The 17,575-nt window shown below is 47.9% G+C and overlaps 1 protein-coding gene across 1 annotated transcript in view; it reads right to left on the reverse strand.

Moving 5' to 3' along the window:
* Positions 1-17,575, reverse strand: part of RMC1 (regulator of MON1-CCZ1) — a 266,564-nt gene that overhangs the window by 77,873 nt on the left and 171,116 nt on the right. The window contains exon 16 of the mRNA XM_078687420.1: positions 7,920-7,997. Within this exon, the coding sequence (XP_078543546.1) occupies positions 7,920-7,997 (78 nt within the window). The remainder of the gene's footprint in view (positions 1-7,919; positions 7,998-17,575) is intronic.

Below are 17,575 nucleotides of genomic sequence, written 5' to 3' on the forward strand. Positions count from 1 at the left end.
GTCAGCTCTGGGTGGGCCAGACAGAGCAGTCTGCAGTTAGCCCAATAGTGGTCATGTCCCTACTAGAGATCTTCTGCACTCTTCTGAAACCTGTATGGAATCTGATAGGATCCCCTGGTGCTGGGCCCACCTAGACTTCAGGCTCCACCCAGAGTTAGCATCTTCCATCTAGCATAGTTGATGATCAGGACGCTTGAGGCCAAGAGGCCCAGAAGCCTCAGAAACACTCTCACTGAGACCCAAGACTGAGGCTGAAAAGCCAGGATAATAACCCCAATGTCTTAGACTTGTGGTGGACTGAAGCCCACACATTGATAGTAAACTCCAGCGATGTCAGGAGATTTGGCGTTGTCTGGAAGTGGTTTATGAGTGACTGTGGTGAGTCTGCATTTAAACTGCCAGTCATCGTGGTAGGGGAAGACTGGAATCCACAACCTCCGAAGGCGTGCTGAAACCACTTTTGTGAACACCCAAGGGGCACTGGAAAGACCGGAAGAGAACATAGAATATTGAAAATGCTTCTGGCCCACCCTAAACCATAAGTAGCATCTGTGGGATTGCACGATGGTTGTATAAAAGTAAGCATCCTGCAGGTCCAAAGTCACGATCCAGTCGCCTGGCTCAAGAGGCAGACAGAAACGGGGCCAACATGTGCATATTGAATTTGTCCTTCTACAAGAAGGCTTTTAGAGGATGATGATCTAAAATAGGATGACGGCCTCCATCCTACTTCAGCATGAAGAAATAGCGGGCGTAACAGCCGATCCCTATTTCCGGAGCTGGAACCCTCTCTATGCCAACTTTGACTAAAAATGCCTGCACGTCTTAGAGCGAGATGACCAGGAGCTCCAATGAAAGATGTTTTGATGTGGACAGGATATGTTGAGGGTCTAAGAGGAATTGTAGAGTGTAAAATACAAAATAAGGAAAATACCCGCCAGTCAAATTCAGTTAAGCCTAACTAAGAGGTCATTTGATAAATACAATCAACCCCGAAACAGACCAGAAAGACTTCAAATGATAATATCAAAACATGATAACAAATATATAAAGATTTTATTACATGAAATAGATTTTCTTCAGTGCATAAATATCCGACCAAATAATGATTTTTTTTTAAAACAAGATAATTCATCAATACAGTCCCACATGCCAGTTTCATACATAACTCTCATACCATCATACATACCAGAATTACATACAATTCATACCACATACAAACAACATATCCAAAGGTACATAACAGCCATGGGCTGATCTAGATGTTACAGATGGAAACAAATCATCGGGGAGGTGAAGAAGAGATCAGTCAAGATGTCCCCAGATGAGAAAACGCCGACGCGTGTTTCGGTGTGTGGCCACAGCCGGGGCTACACCTTCACCAGGGCGGAGATGTACAACTAACAGGGGGACAAAATATCGGTAGAGAAAATAGAGATATTTTGTCCCACTGTGAGTTGTACATCTCCGCCCTGATGAAGGTGTAGCCCCGGCTGGGGCCACACACCGAAACGCGAGTCGGCGTTTTCTCATCTGGAGATATCTTGACTGATATCTTCTCCACCTCCCAGATGATTTGTTTCCATCTATAACATCTAGATCAGCCCATGGCTGTTGTGTACCTTTGGATATGTTGTTTGTATGTGGTATGAATTGTATGTAATTCTGGTATGTATGATGGTATGAGAGTTATGTATGAAACTGGCATGTGGGACTGTATTGATTAATGATCTTGTTTTTTTTTTTAAATCATTATTTGGTCTGATATTTATGCACTGAAGAAAATCTATTTCATGTAATAAAATCTTCATATATTTGTTATCATGTTTTGATATTATCATTTGAATTGTTTCTGGTCTGTTTCAGGGTTGTTTGTATTTATCAAATGACCTCTTAGTTAGGCTTATAACTGAATTTGACTGGCAGGTATTTTCCTTAATTTGTATTTTCCCCACCTACCTGCCTGTAATTAGCCGGGGGTCCCTCTTCTATCTAAGAATTGTAGAGTGTAGCCTGTTTAATGATATGCATAACCCATCTGTCAGGTGTTATCGTTCCTCCACCGGTGCAGAAAATATCTGATCCCGCCTCCCACAGGTTGGTTGTGTACCACTAATAGCACACTAAAGCAGCGTAGAGGATATTGCTGCAGGGGCGGGGACTGGGAAGTGTGTTGCTTCTGATGAACTGGACATTGTCTGCTTGACCACCAAATCCAAAATAACTGAATACCCATTGCAGGACGGTGGGGGTTGGCATTGGCAATACGTCAACCCTGTGGAGCTACTAATGGGATAAAACTGTTGAGGGTTCTTTCTCGCAGGGATGGAAAGGCCCAAGGAATGCACTGTGGTCCTGCTTTCTTTAAAGCATTCCAAAGCAGAATTGACCTTCGCACCAAACAGACGAGACCCATCAAACGGCATGTCCATTAAAAAGGTTAGGTTAGCTCTGATCAGAGTCTAAACCTAAAAGTTGGTGGAGCCCTCGAGTGTTGTTCCGAGGCAAAGGCATGGTTCTGGCTGAGATTGATTGAAATGGGCCGGGTGTTGGTACGCAAACTCAGTCGGTGGCAAAAGAATTCAACTTGTTGTGTAGTTCCTATAAATCTATATAGGATCTGTTCATTTAGACAACATAAACTGTGGGACTGGTGTCCAAACATTCCAGACACCCCCACCGGATATGTTCCCCTGTATACCAACTAGCTCACAGTGACACTATGAACCCTTCTTGCCAAGGAAAGAATAGTTTCTGGACACTATAGAACATGACAACCCTGTCCCCTCAGGGATGTTGGAAACAGTACCGTACTTTTCGCTCCGTCACTCATGCTCACTTTGTCTTAGAGAGATACACAGAACAAGCATTGAAAATGCAATAGCTCTCGCCGTTGATTAAGTTAAAGTCATTTGCTTTGCTAATGGTATTTTATAGCAAAGCAAATGGCTTTAACTTAATCAAAGGCGAGACCTATTGCATTTTCAATGCTTGTTTCAGAGTGTAAGGAGCGAACTGAAAGGTTGTATTTTTCTCAAGCAAAGTGAAGAAGAGAAGGAAGAGAGGGGGTGGGGGGGACGGAACCAAGGAAGAGGGGGAGAGTGACACACGGGGGTCAGGCGTCGAGGGAGGGGAGATGGAACCTAGAGGAGAGAGACGTACACACATATAGAAGTGGAGCGGAATAGAGGGTGAGATGAAAACCAGGGCAGCGGGAGGGAGATATACACAAGGGGTCAGAAGTGGAACGAGATAGAGAGGGGAGAAGGGAACAAGGGCAGAGGGAGGGACACCCCGCTGGAGGTCAGAAGGGGTCGAGAGAGAGGGGGAGATGGATACAAGTGCAGAGAGAGACACACACAAGGATTAGAAGGGGAGCGAGCGAGAGAGAGAAGGTAACAAGGGCAGAGAGAGAGAAACGCATGGAGGTCAGAAGGGGAGAGAGAGACAGGGGAGGTGGAAACAAGGGCAGAGAGACACATGGGGAAGTGAAGCGACATAGTGAGTGGGAGGGGAACAAGGGCAGAGGGAAAGACACGCATGGAGGTCATAAGGGGAGAGACAGGGCAGAGAGAGATACACAGGTGTTCAAAAGTGGGGTAGGAAAGCGGGGGGAGACGGAAACGAGAGCAGAGAAAATGACACGCGTAAGGCGATGAGCAAGATGGGGAGACGGAACCTAGGGGAGGAAGACGTACACACACACACGGGGTCAGAAGTGGATTGGAATAGAGGGTGAGGTGGAAACCAGGGCAGTGGGAGGGAAATGTGCACACGGGGTCAGAAGTGGAACGAGATAGAGAGGGGTGAAGAAAGCCAGGGGAGAGAGATACATATACAGGGCGCTCAGAAGGGAAGCGGGAGAGGTGGGGGAAACAAGGGCAGAGAGTGCGAGAAGCCGGCAGGAAGGGCAGATGTGCGTAGCGAGATGGGCGAGGAGGCGCAGGGGGTGCATGCTAGAGGGAGAGGGCACAGAAGGAGAGGTCACGGCGGGTGACCTTTGCCGCAGTGGCATCTATGCCACCCCTCTGGCAGGGGTGCCCTCATTAACAACCTTCCTCCAGCTGCCAAGAGCATCGACGCACGTGATGTTAGTATGTCAGATTTACAACCCCAGTACATGTGAGGGCTACATGTAATTGTACCCAAATACCACACACACAAACGTACATGTCAGCAGTGGACATTTATGTGGACGACCATCCTCGCCATGCCGGGGACGGTAGTGTTAAACAGGAGGTGCTTCCGAGATCCTGCATGAAAAAGATCTTTTTGCGTCCGCGGACATTGTTTACCTGCTTCCCCCAGTAGAAGAGCCTCTGCCGGTCTGGGTTTACGTTGAAGGTCTCCTGGATCTTGAGCCTACGACTCTTGATCTTTGTGAGATGGGACAAGTCGTCTATAGTATGCGTCTCTTTGCCGTCAATGGTTCGAACCTGTATCCACATCCTGCAAATATTCAAGTTTTTGCCTTTTGTGAATCCGGAACCCCAAAAGCGCTCCTCCTTTGTATGTGCGACAAACTGTGCCACTCGCTCTCAGGCTGCAGTCAGAGGAACGCCTTGCAGAGGACGGGCATGGCCGTCGATCATCCAATAAAACCTGCAAGGCGGGAAGCACAGGGATGCCAGCCTGCTTCGCCGCCGCGTACAACCGGGAAGCCATGGCTGAGCTCCAGGGAGTGTTTACTAAGAGCTGCTCTCACATGGGGGTCACGGCGCCAAGCACGTCTTTGTGAAATGTATAGCCAGCAGAGGGTTGGTTTTCGCTCGGATTAAAGAGCCTGCGGGGGAAGCTGCGCACTGCCTCCTTTCCATCCTCCCAATTCAAGCTGCCGCCTGGTTTTTAGGTCTGTCCAGAAGGAATGGCATGCATGAACATTTATGAATGGCATAAAAGATACAATTGTCACGCGCTAGATCTGATCAGCATGATCGTGCAATAAACAACAACCCTCAAACAGCGGAAGTTTACTTAGCTGAGACAAAGCCTTCTTTAGCCGAGTTACGAAAACTATACTCAACTTGAGAGTGAAAATTGGTTCAGTCAGCAGTACCGCAGAGGCAGCCGCATGTTTATTTTCGCATCGCGCGTTCACTTTAAGTGAAAGCGCAATACAAAAATACACAAACGCCTGAGTTTGCCAAAGCCGAGAGAGAAGAAAAAAGGGTGTGGGGACTAATGAAGGAGAGAATATCACGTCGCCGATAAAAGAAAGGAGACAAGGCGGCAACAAGGAGGAACTAAGAAGCTTCCTTTACAATCAGAAGCCAGCGTTTTGCATGTAAGATGATGTTAATCAATTAAGAAGATGGGCGGGGCTTCAACTCCGCCTCCGAGAGGTTCGGAATCTGTATTGATTCCAAGTAGCCCTCGTATGACGAGAGCAGCGCATGCGCTGCTTTCCCCAGGCCGAGACCTAATAAACGATTGGGACGTTTTCAATAAGCATTTATTGAACCAGCGTCATTCTAGTGTAAAATACGTGTGCTGCAACAACCACAAGATAGAAACAGATGCACACGGTTATAAGCACTAATAGAGTAAATAGTTGGTAGAATTCTACCATAGTACTAAAACAATGGATATATGCTTCCATATAAATATATGACAGTAATAATTCGTACTCCTATGATGCTAACCCTAACTAGATGTACTTAAATGTACATTTCATCTTCTGTAGGTGTATTGGCAAGATTCCCCCTAGGATAAAACCAACCCCATTACCTGATGTGACAGAATGAAGGACCCCATCTTTGTCTCGAGTTGGACACCCCGCGAGGGATGTTAGACCACTGCCACTGTGTGCTGGAGTGTCTGCGTCCAGGAACCTCAGCGTCTCGTGTCAGCATGGAAGTCTTTCTCCTCTGCCCGCCCCAGCACAGATATGGTGCTTATATACCCAAAAGGTACCCTCAGGGGTTCTACCTTGTTTTGTCATGTTGGCAGAGAATGACCATAGTGATGAACCTTATACACCGTTATTATGCAGAGGATGGTAATCCTACTGTGATTCTAACAATCCTCATGCATAATAAATGAGGCTACTTTTCGGGGAAAACCACACAACATTTATGCAGCACCTAACTAGGTAAACGGTCAGCACCAAAAACCATTATGTAGTGCAATGGTAGAGTAAATGTAGGTAAAAGGTTAGGAGACTTCCCAGGCCTATATGGGGGTGCATTGCGTATCATAACAGACTTAGTCAGACAGAGTTATAGGACCGGGGTCTGTGGGCACTATGGATGCCACAGGAACCACTGTGGGATTCAGTGCTGGTTTAGAAGCACAGATGGCACGGTGGGCAGACCTGCAAGCAGCAACTTGATAGGAGGTCTCCACCGATCCTTGGGACCTAAAGGTGCATTGGAAGGAGCCAAAGGGTGAAAAAGATGGCCTCTCGGAAATCTTAAATGTAGTGCCACATCGCCACTGCCACCAGAATTTCAGGGTGCATCGAGATCAGCTGCAGAATCAGCTCCTCAGTGGGGGACAATATACCGCAAGACAGAGGCACCTTGACGTCCTCACAACTTCTCACAGAGAAAAGGGCGAGACTGGGATGGTCCCGTTTGACCTTATTAAGTGTTCTCTCCAACGTAACTGAAGACTTGGACAGTGACAATGACCTGTCACAGGATCAGCACACAGTGTGGGAATGAGTCTGCACCCTTGACTTCGAAAAGGGTGGGACTTTCAAGACTTCTTTAAGGGTAGTAATGATGCGCTTCAGGTTTCCAGATGCCCTTTAGATTCATAAGGGCACACTTCTAACAAGAATGGCAGTGGTTGCCACAAGATAAAAACCAATAACACATCTAGTGGGGATCTGTCATAGACATCTGTTTGTGACCAACCCCACAAGGCTTAACCCCTGTAGGTTTAGGAGGGGGCATGTATCTTTGCACAACAGAAAATAGGAATTTTGAGAGAAAAAACTTGTCACTGGAGGAGAAAAAGGTTAGGAGCTCGGTCCCTAACCACATACAAAGGTGCAGAAAGAAAGGAACTGGCATTAACACACAGGGGTGGCATCTAAGCGAGGCTCCATTATCACTTCTGGGGCAGAACAAAGTCAAAGCAGAGCTACACAGCTCCAACTATTCGCGCCCAGGAGCACTGCTGATAAACCTTCTGGATCCAGTCTGGTACCTTAGGATATTCTAAAGCTAAGGAATCTGCGGTTAGAAGCATCCATTAGAATTAGGTAATACATGCCAAAAATCCAAATTACATTTATTAATAAAGGTCTGTGGGAGGGATTATTTGTGTTCGCTCCTCCTCCACAGATGACATGTGTTGCAATGCAGGATATGGCTTCTTCCAACGGCAGCATATTTTGTTTCACCACAAATCACGGTCTTAAACTGGGTAGGAGCAGTTTTAGATATAGACTGTCATTGCAGAGATTAACTAATGAGTTCTTGTGTTTCACCAGAATATTTATGTCCAAGCCAGACATAGCAGTTTATAACAACTCTAAGCATTTCCTTGTGTCGAAGTAATACACTGAAACGAACATTCTTGCAGGCTCGAAATTCACAAAATGTCCTTTGTTTTAATTTTTATGGCTTCCAACAATCTGGGCCAGAAGCTTGAGATGGTTACATTCAAAACGGTGTGCTACTGAGAGGCCCATTTGTCGCAATGCTTTCAATGACACACTTTTGCTTACACCAACAGCTCACATCTTGTGTAACAGGTTAGGGATTAAAGTCTCAAAACAATATAGCGGAGGTTGTGCATGTTCTTCCCTTGTATGAGGCACTTTCTCTGCTTCTGTTCTAAGCATGTGAAGGGCCAACAAGTCAATTCCTCAAAAATGTTAAGCAGTGTTTTACTGTTCTCTCAAACAGAAAGTCAGTGCAAAAAAAAAAGCTATTAGGCTACTAATAATTTGTTATCAGCATTCTTACCTGGACTGGAATCTGGAACTGGTTCAGAGAGCGAATGTACTCCATTAGAACGGCTGAAACAAACTTGTGTGGCAACTCCTAGGACAAAAAAAAGAGGATGTCAGATGGACTTTTGACTATTACTGTAACCAGTTACAAAGAGGGTAACATTGATTACCCTCTTCCCATCCCACATGCTTAATCGTAGCCCCTGGACGATGAGAACCAGTAAGCAGACTATATAGGCCAACAGATATAGCGTGCCTGACAAGTAACATGTACCCGATTTCTTGAATTGAGTTTATGAATATCAGTAGGTATGAAACCGAGCCATTTTAGAACTATAAATCACAGGCACCTCAACTCTGCATCTCACTTGCAAATAACTATTGTACCTTTTTAACCCTTTTTAATAATTCACACTGATGTGTGTGGAATAACTATTTATTATAATCGTGATTAATACAATAAAATGTTTGTTCTGTACACTTACAAATAAGGGAGGAACCGGTGTGTGTACAATATAGGAGTCAGAATTATATACTTATTTACATAGCTCTACTATTGCACTATTTTGCATTCTCCCGGTTGTGTGTTTATAGGTTTCTGATAACTTCACTGTTTCAGGGAACATCATGCAACGGATCTTGGCATGGAAGAATCTGCACTACTATTTGTTCACTATGAAGATTTAATTTTATAGATTCATGTTCCATACAAATATCCCATCCTTCGCATTCCACATGAAAACAAGTTACTTACCTGTAACTCTAGTTCCCCAGTATTGGTAACTTTCACAGATTCCCATGCTTGTATCATTCCCCGTCGTCGGAATGGGAGCCTCGGTATATATATATATATATTGCACTATTTTGCATTCTCCCGGTTGTGTGTTTATAGGTTTCTGATAACTTCACTGTTTCAAGGAACATCATGCAACGGATCTTGGCATGGAAGAATCTGCACTACTATTTGTTCACTATGAAGATTTAATTTTATAGATTCATTTTCCATACAAATATCCCATCCTTCGCATTCCACATGAAAACAAGTTACTTACCTGTAACTCTAGTTCCCCAGTATTGGTAACTTTCACAGATTCCCATAGCTTGTATCATTCCCCGTCGTCGGAATGGGAGCCTCGGGGGGGGGGGGGGGGGGGGGGCAAATATATATATATATCTCTTCCTGCTTCTCCAAGCACGGCACGCAGGACACAAGGACCACCACACAGCTTGTCCAGTACACAAGGTCAATTTATTATCCCTTTCTGTTTCTCTCTGGCATGACACGTTTTTGGTAGGCACTACCCTTGATCATATATATATATATATATATATATATATATATATATATATATATATATATATATATATATATATATATATATATATATATATATATATATATATATATATATACAGGTAGATAAACCATAAGAGGTACAAAAAAGGCAAAAATAGGCCTAGGCCTCATTTTGTTTTGTAGCCTATATGCCTCCTTTTGTAAAAAGACCCAGATATAGAGCACCAACCAATCAGATCAGCCTCAACCTTTGGAACCTTACTGAGAAAGCTCATAGCCTCAGATTTTCGTAGCCGTTGCATAGCTATAAAGACATCCCCAAAAGGGTGAGCTTTTCCAGGGGAGTCGGGTGGGCGCATGGGAATCTATGAAAGTTACCAATAGTTGGGAATGAATATGCTACTTACCAGTATGCATCTGTTCTTGGCATGTAGGGCTGCTAACATTCATATCTTAGCATTAGATCGCCGCCTAGTGTTGGGCTCGGATGATTGCACATTGTTGTCCTGGAAGAGTCTTCGAAGTATCCTGAGATAGGTGGCTCCTCCCCTGGACTACAGTGCGCATGGGCATCGGCTCCATCCCCAGATTGTTTTTCGCCATTGTGGCAGAAGATGGAGTGAAAAGTGTAAAGGATGTCCATGCTAATGAATAAATACAATAGTATATCTGCAGCTGCGACAGGCACCGGGGAGGAGGGCGGGCGATATGAATGTTAGCAGCCCTACATGCCAAGAACAGATGCATACTGGTAAGTAGCATATTCAGTTCGAGGCATGTGGGCTGCTAAATTCATATCTTAGCATAGAATACATAGCAGTCCCTCCATCAGCGGCGGTTGCCCGTGCCAGCTGCAGAAACCTGAAAAAGTGTCTTCAGAACAGCCTGTCCTACAGCAGCTTGCTGCTTGGAATGCACATCAACACAGTAGTGTTTAGTAAAGGTGTGTGGTGTAACCCACGTGGCTGCTCTGCAAATATCCTCTAAAGGAATGTTCCCTAGGAAAGCCATGGATGCCCCCAGTTTGCGTGTGGAGTGCGCTCTGGGGGGTATTGTTAAAGTGCGCTTGGCTTTTTGATAACATATCTGGATGCATTTAACAATCCATCTGGCTATCCCTGCTTTGGAAATCGGGTTGCCTTTGTGTTGTGGTGCGAAGGCAACAAAGAGTTGTTTTGTTTTTCTAAAGGGTTGTGTTCTGTCTATGTAGTACATCAACGCCCTCCGTACATCTAAGGTATGGAGCATTCTTTCCGCCACCGTTTGCGGGTTTTGAAAGAATGCTGGTAAGTCAATAGTTTGGTTTAGATGAAACTGTGACACCACCTTCGGAAGGAATTTGGGGTTAGTGCGTAGCACTACCCTATTTGGATGGATTTGAATGAATGGCTCTTGGATTGTGAGCGCCTGCAGCTCACTGACACGCCTCAGAGACGTAATAGCTACAAGGAAAGCTACTTTCCACGTAAGGAACTGGAGTTCACACGAGTGCAGTGGCTCAAATGGCGGTCCCATCAGTCTGGTGAGAACGACATTGAGGTTCCACACCGGAGCTGGCGGTGTTCTTGGGGGAATGACTCGTTTCAGACCTTCAAGGAAGGCTTTAATGGCAGGCACCCTGAAGACAGAGAGGTGCTGCCTGTTCTGGAGATAAGCCGCTATGGCGGATAGATGTATCCGAATGGAAGTGTACGCTAGATTGCACTTGTAAAGATGCAACAGATAGCAGATGATGTTGGGGATAGATGCATCTAGCGGGTTGATGTCATTGGCTGTACAGTAAATGACAAAACGCTTCCACTTTGCAGCATAGCATGCTCTAGTAGTTGGTTTCCTCGCCTCCTTGATGATGTGCATGCACTCCGGAGGTAGGTTAAGGTATCCAAACTCTAGGACTTCAGGAGCCAGATCGCCAGGTTGAGCTGGTGTGGATCTGGATGCTGAATGTCTCCATGGTTCTGCGTCAAAAGACTGGGCGTGAGGCGCAGTCTTTGATGCGGCACCACTGAGAGTTCGAGGAACGTGGTGTACCAAGCCTGGCGCGCCCACGTTGGAGCAACCAGGATGAGAGTCATCTCGTGCTGCCTTAGCTTTCTTGCGACCAGCGGTATTAGAGGGGCTGGCGGAAAAGCGTACGCAAATTTGCCTGACCAGTTCATCCATATCGCATTCCCCTGCGACTGTGGGTGAGGGAACCTGGCGGCAAAGAGTTGGCATTTTGCGTTCTCTGCTGTGGCAAACAGGTCTATCTCCGGATGACCCCACTGCTGGAAGTACGGGTGGAGAACAGATGGGTGTATCTCCCACTCGTGCATTTGATGGCTGTATCTGCTGAGCAGATCCGCCATCTGATTGTCCTTTCCTGGGAGGTGTTCTGCCATGAGGAAAATGTTCCTCTGAATGGCCCACTTCCACATGCTCTGAGCCAGATGAGACAGCTGTGGCGAGTGGGTGCCTCCCTGCTTTTGAATGTAGTACATCGCGGTCATGTTGTCCGTCCGGACTAGCACGACTTTGTTGCACAGATGTACAATGAAGGACTTGAGCGCCATGAAGATTGCCATCAGTTCCAGATAGTTGATGTGCATCTTTTGTTGCTGCGTCGTCCATAGTCCCTGCACTGTGTAAGTGAGCACATGAGCTCCCCATCCCTGGAGAGATGCGTCCGTTGTCAGGACAATCTGCGGCACGGGCTCTTGGAACAGTCGGCCCTTGCAAAGGTTGTGTGGAGTCCACCAATGCAGAGAGTCGTATGCCCGACTGGTAACCAACACTAGGTCTGTCAATTGCCCACGAGCCTGTGTCCACTGATTCGCTAAGCACTCCTGGAGCGGGCGCATGTGTAGCCGTGCGTGAGGGACTATGAAGATGCAGGAGGCCATCATGCCTATCAATTGCATGAACACTCTCGCTGGAAGTGAGTGTTGTGGCCTGAACTTTTGGATCAGAGCCTGCATGCTGTCTATCCTGACTTGGTTTGGCTGAGCCATGGCCGTCAGGGTGTTGATCGTTGCACCTAGGAACTGCCGGACATGCGCCGGCTGAAGATGCGATTTTGGGTAGTTCAGGGAGAAACCCAGATCGTGAAGAAGGTGAATTGTAGTCGACATGTCTGCGGCGCACTGTTGCTCTGACTTGGCTTGCACGAGCCAGTCGTCTAGGTAGGGGTAGACATGGATGTTCTGCCTCCTGAGGTGCGCCGCTACTGTCGCCAGACATTTGGTGAACACCCTCGGGGCTGTTGTGACTCCGAAGGGTAGGACTTTGAACTGGTAGTGCCTGCCTTGAATAGTGAACCTGAGGTATTTCCTGTGTGACGGGTGTAGTGGAATGTGGAAATAAGCATCCTTGAGATCTAAGGTTGCTAAGAAGTCTCCCTGGTTTAGCAAGGGAAGAATTTGTTGCAGTGTAAGCATGTGGAAATGTTCTGATAGTATGTACAGGTTGAGGGGACGTAGATCTAGAATGGGCCTGAGAGATCCGTCCTTCTTTGGAATAAGGAAGTACAGGGAATATACCCCCGTGCCTTCCTCCCCCACCGGCACGAGCTCGATTGCTCCCTTTTGCAGCATCACCACTACTTCCTGCTGCAATAAGAGCAAGTGCTCTGCGGACATAGGCCGTTGCCTTGGCGGGATGTTGGGTGGAGTGGACTTCAACTCTAGGCAATAACCATACTGGACTAGTTGTCGCACCCACCTGTCTGTGGTGATGTTTCTCCAGACGGGCAGGAACTGTTGCAGTCTCCCCCCGACAGGTGTTAGGTGGTCGGGGGGCAGTGACAGAGAGTCACTGTTTGCTGGGAGTAGAGGTGCGGGAGCTGTTGTTTCCTCTGCCGCGACCTCTGTTGCTGTTATTCCTGTAACCTCCCTTGTTCTGTTTAGTGAACGAGGATTGTGCCCCACCTTTTGCGAACTGGGATTGTTGACCCATTTGTCCTCTGGTGACTCCACGTGCACCTGAGCGACGAAAATTGCTGCCACGAAACTGTTGTGACTGTAGGGCCCCCATAGACTTAGCAGTTTCTGTGTCTTTCTTTATTTTCTCTAGGGTGGTGTCAACATCCGGACCAAACAGACTATCAGGATTGACTGGCTGATTAAGAATTGTTGTCTGAATATCCGGTTTAAACCCTGAGATGCGGAGCCACGCTTGTCGTCTCAGCATAACGCTAGTGTTGATAGCTCTAGCAGCTGTGTCCGCAGCGTCAAGTGCACACTTGATGGCTGCGTTTGAGATTAGCTTCCCTTCCTCAATAAGCAGTTTTGTGCCCTCTTGGAACTGTGGAGGCAGGTGTTGTACAATCTGTTCTAGGGTGTCGTAGTGCGCCCTATCATAACGCGCCAAGAGCGCCTGTGTATTGGCGATGCGCCAAAAGTTTGATGCCTGTGCAGCTACTCTTTTGCCCCCTGCCTCTAGCACTTTGGATTCCTTATCCGGGGGAGGAGCTTCACCCGTAGTCTGGGAGTTGGCACGTTTCCTGGCATTGGCGACCACAAGAGAGTCCAGTGGCAATTGTCCCCGAATGTATGCGGGGTCTGCAGGTGCAGGTCTGTACTTTTTTTCAATGCGAGGGTTGACCACTCTCGCTCTCGTAGGCTCCTTAAAGATGTCCCCAGCATGCTTGAGGACTCCTTTAAGCATAGGCAGTGTCTTTACTGTCCTTTCAGAGACTGAAAAAGTGTCGAAAAGGAAGTCTTCCTCAACAGGGTCGGCATGCATGTCCACATCGTGATTGGCTGCCGCCCTTTCGAGTAGTGCATGAAAACCTGCTGAATCCTCAGTCGGGGATGCCCGTGCATTAAAAGGCTGCGGGTCCTGCCCCGCACCTTGGGTGTTCTGGTCACCAGTGTCATCATATGAATCCGGTTGCACATCAGGTTCATTGATTGGGAAATTGTACTGCTCGTCCTCATCATACCCCTCACCCGCAGAGTGTTCTGGGGAGGGAGTAGGGCTCCGTCTCGGAGGAGGCTGGATTGGTTCCGTGAGGCCTGAGGCGTCAAGGGGCACCCTCTTCTTCTTTAGTGGGATGACATAGGGGTCCACTGGCTCCGAAGTGATTTTCCTCTTATAGAGGGTCAGTTTGCCTGTGTCAGCGTCGATGAAATGCTCCGAATCGTCCTCGGATTCGAGTACCTGACGTGGAAGTGGGCCAGTCGGTGAAGAAATCACCTGTTTCGGTGCCGATTTAGTTGAAAATGCTTTTGGCGCCTCCTTCGGCGGCAAAATAAAGAGAAGTTTCCCAGACGGCTTCTCTGGAGTGTCCTTTCGCGGCTGCGTTGATGGTATCGGAGCCGACGGGGCAAAGGCCTTTTCCCTGATTCTTTTCAGTGATTCGGCTATGGGGGACGGCACACTCACAGTTTGTGTCGGCACTGACGAGGATGGTCTGATTTTCCCCTCGGATCCGACGTCCTTGTGGGCCTTGTGCGTTTTGGGCGCGGATCCTGTCTTTACCGCCTCCGATTCCTGCGTTCGGGGCACAGACTTCTTTCCGTGTGCCTGCGTAGCCTCCTTGGAGCCGACTTTGGCGGGTTTTGACGGCGTCGTAGCCGCTGTCCCGTGCCGACCATCTTTCTTGGAGGACCCCTCCTCTGGCGTCGGTTTCGATTTCGCAGCATCGGAATCGACGGACTTCTTCGACTTCTGCGGACCGGAGGTCGACGGAGTCGATGGGGTAGCGGGCACCGTCGGTTTCACCGGCACGGCAGCCATCTTAGGGACACTCGAGTCCTTAACTTTCGGTTTCGTTTTCGGGTCGGCCATTTTAGGTGTTGTCGATCCCGATGGTTTCGGTTTCGGTTTCGAAACAGTCTGCCCAGCAAGTAAGTCCGTGGCCGGGCCCGAAGGCGGGGCTGTGGCTTGCGGCAACGGGTCTTGGGTAAGGCCGACAGGCGATCCCGTGTCCCGGTCGGTATCCTCGTAACCCTCGGGGCAGAGCTCGTCCGCTGAGCTATCCGCCGCGGCCCCATAAATCTCATCGTCGTCTCCTACCTCCTCGACGTATTCAAGGCCTTGACCCGCGACTCCGTCGTCGTCTCCCGGATCCGCCTCGACCTCCGTCTCGGGTGGGGAGATTTGGAGATGATGACCCTGGTCCTCTTCGTCTTGGTCGCCGAAGATGTTCTCCGGATCCGGGGCCGCTTGTTTAGCTTCCATACGCATCGCGCGCCGAAGCTTGAGAGTCTTCTTTGAGCGGAACTGTGCACACAACTTGCACTTGCCGTCGTCGTGGTCAGGCGAAAGGCATTTGTTACACACGGGGTGTAGATCGATGTGTGGGTACTTGGACCCACAGAGCGGGCAGTACTTAAACGGGCTCCGCTCCATGTCCGAAAAGGCTTGCAGTCGTGTCGCGACGAGAAGGCCTCAAAGTTCCGAGAGCGAAGAAAACTCCGCTTATTCCGGCTCCAAGAGACGGAAGACTCGAGACCGTGCGCAGACAATACCGACGCAAGAAAATCGAGGCCTTTTGGCCGCTAAAAGTTAGTTTTTCTTGGTTCCGACAGTAAGACGTCGAGACCACATCCGAACCCAATGGCGGAAAAAAACAATCTGGGGATGGAGCCGATGCCCATGCGCACTGTAGTCCAGGGGAGGAGCCACCTATCTCAGGATACTTCGAAGACTCTTCCAGGACAACAATGTGCAATCATCCGAGCCCAACACTAGGCGGCGATCTAATGCTAAGATATGAATTTAGCAGCCCACATGCCTCGAACCTAAAGTTACAGGTAAGTAACTTGTTTTCTTGCCCCAGTATTGGAACTTTCATAGATTCCCATAGCTTGTATCAGAATAGATAGCAGTTAGCATGCTTAGCACATTTCGTTCACAACGTCCAAAATAACATCATACAATATGTCATGAGCTCAACATAATGCCATAAGACAGTTAGACAACAATATAAATAACGAAATGTGAAAAACAGGAAGGAGGGTAGAAAGGAAAGCTCACCGCTCACTGGAAGAGATTTCTCTGGACCGCTTGACCAACAGCAGCATCTCCTTTAGCATAGGAGTCCAGGCAGTAGTGTTTCATGAAGGAATGTGTACTACTCCAGGTGGCTGCTCTGCAGATGTCCTTAATCGATACTCCTGCAGACAGCGCCGTTGAAGACGAGATAGACCTCGTGGAGTGTGCTTTAATGTGTCCTTCCTGAGGCTTCCCCGCCGCCTGGTGGCAGAAGCGGATTGCACTAGAGATACATCTGGAAATCCCTTGTTTCGATAGAGGCAACCCCTTTTGTGGGGCCCCAAAAGCCACAAACAGTTGAAGTGATTTTCTAAAACCAGCAGTGCGTTGAAGATAGAATTTTAAACATCTCTGGACGTCTAGAGAATGAAGTGTCCTTTCGGCCGGAGTCGAAGGCCGTGGAAAAAAAGAATTTAGAACCACCAGTTCATTCAGATGAAAGTCCATAGGAACCTTCGGAATAAACTTGGGGTTCATTCGAAGGATCAAGGTATCATTTTTGAATTGTAAAAAGGGTTCCTTGATGGTCAGAGCCTGTAGTTCCCCCACCCTCCTCGCAGAGGTAAGCGCGAGGAGAAGAGCCACCTTCCATGATAAGAATTTTAAGTCAGTCTTATGGATTGGCTCAAATGGAGGTCTCATTAGTTGAGCCAGGACCACGTTTAGAGGCCATACAGGAGGTGGAGGCCGGACTGGTGGAAACACTCTAAACAGTCCTTTCAAGAATTGCTTAATGACCCTTGCTGACAAAAGAGAAGGACCCAACCTTGTCCTTCTATATCTGGAGATTGCCGCCAGGTGGACTTTGATGGAAGAATGGGCAAGTCCTGCATGTGCCAATGACAAGATATATGGTAAAAGCTGATGCGGAGCTGACGAAAAAGGATGGACTTCTTCCCGCAGACACCATAAATAGAAACGTTTCCACTTTGCTCTATAAGTCATGTTCGTGCTAGGCGCTCGTGCCTGAGCCAAGATGTTTCCATACAATAGTCAGAAATGTCTAGATCTCGGAACTCTCTGTGCTCAGGAGCCATGCTGCCAATTGAAGCGAGTTCGGGTGGAGAACCTGGCCGTTGGACATTGACAGAAGAGATTGGCTAGACTGGAGATGTACGGGATGGTCCTGAGATAGAAGGAGGAGTTCCGTAAACCAAAACTGGCGAGCCCAGAAGGGAGCCACCAGAATTATCTTGCATCGGTCCATCTTGAGCTTCCTGAGGACCCGAGGGATTAGGGGAAATGGAGGAAAGGCGTAAACAAATGCGCCGGACCAAGAAATCAACAGCGCATTCCCCAGCAATCCCTGATGGTGTTCCCTGCTTGCATAACACCGGCATTTTCTGTTCGCCAGAGTGGCAAACAGATCGATCGCTGGAGTACCCCGGCGGGCG

The sequence above is a fragment of the Lissotriton helveticus genome, chromosome 4_1 (genome assembly GCF_964261635.1).
Source record: "Lissotriton helveticus chromosome 4_1, aLisHel1.1, whole genome shotgun sequence".
Taxonomy (NCBI): Eukaryota; Metazoa; Chordata; class Amphibia; order Caudata; family Salamandridae; genus Lissotriton; species Lissotriton helveticus.